This window comes from Solanum verrucosum, unplaced genomic scaffold (genome assembly GCF_900185275.1).
Source record: "Solanum verrucosum unplaced genomic scaffold, falcon-dt-bn FXZP01000036.1, whole genome shotgun sequence".
In the NCBI taxonomy this organism is placed as follows: domain Eukaryota; kingdom Viridiplantae; phylum Streptophyta; class Magnoliopsida; order Solanales; family Solanaceae; genus Solanum; species Solanum verrucosum.
Genome location: NW_026020253.1, coordinates 1,402,637 through 1,409,762, shown reverse-complemented (window position 1 = coordinate 1,409,762; position 7,126 = coordinate 1,402,637). Strand labels below are relative to the sequence as shown.

The following is a 7,126-nucleotide window of genomic DNA, read 5'->3' as shown; positions in this document are numbered from 1 at the left end:
AAATAAATATTGTGGTTTAGTTGGTGGATTTAGTTGTTCGAATTAAGTCAAAACTAAACTAGTTAAAGTTGTTAAGTTGTTTAAATAAGTTAAAATAAATATGTCAAAACTAGTTAGACTTAGAAAGTGGTTAAGTTGTTTAAATAAATTCAAATGTTATTTAGTTGATGGAATTAAAATTATCATTATTGTTTGTGTAGATGAATCCTGATCGTAGTTGGATGTATAATAGAAACAATCCTGGTCGAGCGGGTATGATTCCAGAATTTGCAGAAGGTGTCACTAGATTTATAAATCATGCAATGACACTTGATGATTTTTTAAATTCAAGATTGATTAGGTGTCCGTGTGTTAATTGTGAAAATGTGAGAAGTCTTGGTATTGTGGTTCATCATCCTCAAGCTTTGATGGTGGGGATAGAGAGACAATATCTGCAATGGAGAGTAAGATAACTTATCTCAATGCCGAGCTTGCTGTTGTAGCCGAAAGAGAGAAGAAGAGAGAAGAAAGAGAGAAGAAGAGAGAGGAGGAGATTGCGGCAGCAAAGGAGGTAGAGAACAAGAGGTATGCAGCGCTTCAGGCCCAACTAACTTTTCTTTTTGAATCGAAATATTCTTCCTCCATGTCCGGCTAGCAGTGATGGATCTGATCAGGAGGGTGATGAGAATGATAAGGAGAGTGAGGGTGATGAAGAGTAGTTGTATCTATTTGACATTTTAGACTTTTATATTTTTAGAATTGTTTAATTTGATCGTATTTTAGTTTATTTTGAAGTTGGATGAAGTTTATTTTGAAATAGTTTGTATATGTTGAAAATATTGTGTTGTTTTGGTTGGATGAAGTTTATTTGGCTTTGGTTGGATGAATTTTATTTGGCTTTGGTTTGTTTTGGTTGGATGAAGCTTATTTGGCTTTGGGTTGTTTTGGTATAAATATGCAGGTGGGACAACTAAAAATTGCAGCAATTTGCTGCCTGTTTTGCAGCAAAAAACCGACCTCCGGAGGTCGGAATTTCAAAAATAAAAAATAAAAATACCGACCTCCGGAGGTCGGAATTTCAACATTACAAAAATAAAAATACCGACCTCCGGAGGTCGGAATTTCAAAAATACAAAAATAAAAATACCGACCTCCGGAGGTCGGAATTTCAAAAATACAAAAATAAAATACCGACCTCCGGAGGTCGGAATTTCAACATTACAAAAATAAAAATACCGACCTCCGGAGGTCGGAATTTCAAAAATACAAAAATAAAAATACCGACCTCCGGAGGTCGGAATTTCAACATTACAAAAATAAAAATACCGACCTCCGGAGGTCGGAATTTCAACATTACAAAATAAAAATACCGACCTCCGAGGTCGGAATTTCAACTTTTACAAAAAATAAAAATACCGACCTCCGGAGGTCGGAATTTCAACATTACAAAATAAAAATACCGACCTCCGGAGGTCGGAATTTCAAAAATACAAAAATAAAAATACCGACCTCCGGAGGTCGGAATTTCAAAAATACAAAATAAAAATACCGACCTCCGGAGGTCGAATTTCAACATTACAAAAATAAAAATACCGACCTCCAGTGGTCGGAATTTAAAAAAATGAATATTCCGACATAAAATAAAAACCGACCTCGAGAGGTCAGTAAATACCGACCTCCAGAGGTCGGTATTGAATAGCGACCAAGCTTTTTCCGACCTAAGCTGGGAAGTCGGTTTTAGGTCGGTATTTCAAGGAATACCGACCTCCGGAGGTCGGTATTTCTAGGTCGGTATTCATAGTTTTTTTAGTAGTGGAACTTCAAGTTGTGAATTTTAGAGAACTTGAATTTTTGTAGGATTTTAGAATTTTAAGTTGTGAACTTTAGAGAACTTGAATTTTTGTAGGATTTTAGAATTTTAAGTTGTGAACTTTAGAGAACTTGAATTTTTGTAGGATTTTAGAGCTTTAGGTTGTGAACTTTAGAAATCTTGAATTATTGTAGGATTTTAGAACTTTAGGTTGTGAACTTTAGAAATCTTGAATTATTGTGGAATTTTAGAACTTTAAGTTGTGAACTTTAGAAATCTTGAATTATTGTAGGATTTTAAACTTTAGGTTGTGAACTTTAGGAATCTTGATTTATAGAATTTATGAATTAATTATTAGGTTGAACTTTAGAAATCTTGATAAAATGTAGTCTTCATTACCTATTTGTAATTTTGAAACGAATTTTTGAAAGACTTTAAAAGTCTTTATATTGTGATTTAGATATTTTTGAATGTTAATTTAAGTTTGTTGTTTTATATTTTGTGTAGCTTCTTTATAATGTTTTGTGTTTGATTGAGGCTGAATTGAATTGAATTGCTTTTGCAGGTGGCAGCAGAAACTGCTGCAAAAAAATTTGCAGAAAAAGCGACGGACAGGGTGGTTTTGTCCGTCGCTTTTCTGGATTTTTATTTTTTTTAAAACTCAGAAAAGCGACGGACAAGGTCCTTTAGTCCGTTGCTTTTTTTAATCTTATTTTTAAAAAAAACCAGAAAAGCGACGGACAGGGTCCTTTAGTTCATCGTTTTATGAATTTTTCAAAATTTTATTTCCAAAAAGCGACAGACGGCGTCTCATTGTCCTAGCTTTTCAAGATTCTAAAAAAAAATAAAAATTAATTAAAGCGACGGACTTCGTCTCTTTTTTAAAATAAAAAAAAAATAAAAAATAAAAAATAAAACGGACGGCGTTGCATTCTTCAAAAAAAAAAAAATTAAAAAAAACAAAAGCGACGTAGTCTGTCGCTTTTGGAAAAGCTTTGAGCCAAAAAGCGACGAGATTGACTGCGTCACTTTTGGCCAAAAAAGCGCGCAGTCTGTTACTTTTTTCTGTCTCTTTTTGGCATTTTTTTAGTAGTGACATTGAACGTTGAGTATGCTAGTTGGAATGCTAAACATAACTATAACTTAAGCTTGAAGTGAACTGAGAACTTATCTGGCTCAACTCAACTCAACATAACTGAACTCATTTCAATATAAAACAATTTAAAACAAGTGCAATATAAAGAAAAGTTGTTTAAAACATGGTGTCAGCTCTGTGTGTATGCAATGATACATATAACTCTTAAATGTATGGTAAAAATACAATAAACTGTGTATATAAGAATACAATTACTTTTGGGGAGTTGTTTCTCTAACCGACTACCATCACGTAAGAGCTATTGTGATGATACAACGTTTTGCCTCACGTTGTCAGGGCCGTCCTATACCTTGCCAAAGGTATAGAACCTGAACTACTAAGTGGATTCACTAGTCTATGCTACAAAGCACTAAAGGAATCATTTAAAAAGTATGACCCTTTTCTAACCCATTATGGTTACATGGTTTATGGGAGTTGTGAGTTGTATGAACTCCCCCCCATATTGGTGCTCAATACTACCCCCAAAATATGATACTACCTCTTATGTTTAAAAACATACTTCTTTCTGTGATTTGAGATAATTGGCTCAAAACTTAGCTCGAAGGCTATCTTGGAAATCAAAGTTTCCTCTCTGCTTAATTGTGAAAGCACTTACTTTTTTTCTGAAAACTAGCTCAAAGGCTCTTTGGAAATCAAGATTCCTTTTCTTGTTTAAATGTGAAAACATTTTAACTCTTTGGGAATACATAGTCCCATATACGTTGAAGAAATGAACTTCAACTTTACTCTTTACTCAACTCAAAACTCAAGTCTTGGAAACAAAGTTAAATCATTTGTAAAAGACTTTGGAAGACTCTATGAACTTCTCTTGACTTGACTCTTAACTTCTCTTGACTTGTCTTTTAACTGATCCTTGAATTGAATTATGGATTCAAGGATTGAGATTTGTGATAGGAAAGATCACATGATGTTTAAGAGTGTTTTTAGATAGTTAAACACAAGAAAAGATCAAGAAATCACTGTATGAAAAATGGTCCTGACGCGGAGATGTATTTAAAGTTTTGGTCGCGAAAATTTGAGGTTATTCAATTCGTGACCGCTCCGCGATGCGAGGGAGGATTTTCCAAATTTGAGGAACAGTCGCGGACCTGGTACCCAGATTTGCCCGACTTGTTCCTTCTTCGTTTTTTAGCCCCAAGTCACCTAAATTCGATTCTTTTTCTCCAATTCTCTTTAGATTCCGATACCCAACATATGTACACAAGAATCTAATCAAACACAACTCTAAAATCGACCTTAAACTCTCAAGAACTCCTCAATCTCATTCCAAATTCAAGAACAAAAGTAAATTCAAGAACACACATCAAGAACATTCAAACTTTCAACTTTTAGGACGAATTCATGTTAAATTAAACATGGTTTGGCGCGTGGGTGAACGAACCCAATGTTGTGTGAACTCACATACCTCGTAGGGATCACCCCAAACGATTCTTGAAAACTAGACGATTCTTGCTCCTTCTTCTCCTTTCTCTTTTCTAAAACCCTAACTCAATATCGTAAAAGCGTAAACTGACCAAGTTCAGTTTAGACCCCTAAGTAATTACCGGAAACGAATTAAAATAAAAGGGTAAGGAAAAGACCAAACTACCCTTCTAAAATCCAGACTGGACATTTCTTATTCGAACAACCCCACTTTGAATGGGCATATCTCGCTCATACAAACTCGGAATCGTGCAAATTTGACGGCGTTGGAAAGATTATTCCAAGATATTTCCTACGATATCTGGAAACACACCTAACTCATCCTGAGCTAGAATTATGGTCGTTTGAAGTTGACCAAAAACTCACTTTAACACACTTCACAATTTCCAGATTTTCTTTATACCTTCCAAAAAATGACTATTTCCTCTTTTTAAATTCCTTTTTAGTTCTTTCTAGTTACTGGTTGTTACAATTTATTTTAATAGATTTGAAAATTACAAAATAAATGGAGTTATATTTTAGTGTAAGTTTTATTTTAAAGAAAAGAAAATTTATTTAAAAAATACATGTTTCTTGTAATTAAAATTTTAATAAATAAGCTAGTATTTCTTAATTATAATTTATACTATTAGATACTTAACCTTTTTTGTTAGTTCAAAAAATATTTAAATAATATTCTTATCATTATATTATATATATTATAAAGTAACCTTAACTACCCAAACACTCACCTGCACTTCCCACCAAATTCCTCAATTTATCCTTGCAAATTCCCTCATTCATGCGCGCACACACACGCGCCCTGCACAAACATTTTCTCCTCAACCCACTTAGTCTTACTCACACACGTACACACCCTCCAGTCAACTCCTTATAACACCTCACATTAGTTTATTTTTTGGGGGGACAGACAGAAAAACACACGTTTAGCAATACAACACCAAAACCCTCAGACTATATACAACACTACTACATACGTATACAGCAAGAAAAGCAAAAGAAAAATAAAAGTGGAGTTCAGGTTTCCGAGTTCGTGATTTCTGATTATAATCTTTTCTTTGTGAATTAATTTTCACAAGAGATAATACTTAATCCTTTTTTGTATAGTTTAGTGTCATGATTATACAAGCATTGGTTGTAATATATTGAAGTTGTCAAATTTCGTATGCATTTAAACCAATATTCATTGATGTTAGAATATCAAGTATATTCTAATCTTTCATATCACCTTATGTTTTGATCTTTTATATCATTAGACTTAGTGCAAAATTGTTATAACAAACCTTAGTTTAATTTATGTTTAAACATAGTTTATTTTATGTTTAAGTAAAACTATGGTCTACATCTATTCTTATTTTTATATTTTGACTCTCTTATGATGATACATCTATTTATGGTTTAACAAACTGAAATGATGAGAATAATTGATGAGATATATTTATGTAAAATATTGATTTAATTAGTAGGTGTTTCTTTTCATTTTAATGACTAAAATAAAGAAAATAAAAGATTTTAGATGCCCATAATCCTAACATGTTTATACTAATACAACATGTGCAAAATTATGTAGGAAAAGTATATTTTTAATTGTCTATTTTCATTTTGTGTTTCTTCTTAATATTGTATACACTTATTTTTCAGAAAAACATTAAAATAAAAATAAAACAAATATAAAAGTTTACAATTTTCTCTGCATTTCGTTTGAGTGGTGATTATTTTTAGGGTATTAAATTAACGATTTTATATTGATCTATATAAATATTCGGTTGTTGAATTATACCTTTAGTGGGTCACAACGATTTTTTTTGAACAAAAAATAATTTAAAGTTCTTCGCCTTTATATAAAGAATTCAGATTTTAAGTAATTTTTTATAATTAAATTGAATTGTTAGGAACATGATAGAACAATAATAATAATAATAATAATAATAATAGACAAGTTTTACTATTTGAAGAGCATTACACAAATTTTAGACATGACATATAAATATAAATAAATCGTAGCAAAATTGAAAAGCGCATAAAATATGAAAATTTTAAGCAGTTTATAATAAATCAAAGAATATGGGTAATAAGCATTTTTATAAAGTTCATAAATATAACATATCCAAAATTTAATTTAAGTCATATAAAAGTCAATAAAGCGACTGTGCTTAAACTTCCTTTGAATAAGAGTTCAAATAAGGTGACTTGGAACACCAAAACTCAATTTTAAGTGACGACTCTGAAATAAAATAATCCATTTTAAAAAAGTCACTTTAATTTAAAAAACTCTATTTTCAAAACATCATTTGAAAAGAAAAAAAAGGGTTTTTGGCAAAAAAAAAGATATTTATCAATCAAGCTCAGACAATTTGAGAAAGTTAATGATAATTTTTTTCCCCCCTATAGAATACAATTAAATATGGTTTTTGGCTGAGCATTGTGCATTCCTTCTAAAGATGTTTTTACCCTTCTTTCTTTTCTTGAATTTTTGACCCTTCTTGATGTCCCTTTTTCGCAATACTTATTGAATATTGAATATAAAGAACAAAATTTATTTCATTTGTGTGTAGTTCTAAATCATCTCATGATATTGGATGTGACCATCTACGATAAAAAAATCTAACGCTTGGAAAATAAGCTTAAATAGCTAGAAAATACATTCTTACATTATTATTGTGATTTTCACGTAATTATTAAATATATTGTGTACTATCAAAAATTATGTGTTTGTAGCTTTTTATTAGATTTTAAAATATTTTAGATTGTTAATTATT

The 7,126-nt window shown here is 31.3% G+C and overlaps 1 protein-coding gene across 1 annotated transcript in view; it reads left to right on the top strand.

Annotated features, from left to right (window-relative positions):
- Positions 1-436: 436 nt before the first annotated feature.
- Positions 437-7,126, top strand: part of LOC125833116 (uncharacterized) — a 16,311-nt gene continuing 9,621 nt past the window's right edge. The window contains exon 1 of the mRNA XM_049512261.1: positions 437-564. Coding sequence (XP_049368218.1) covers positions 437-564 — 128 coding nt within the window. The remainder of the gene's footprint in view (positions 565-7,126) is intronic.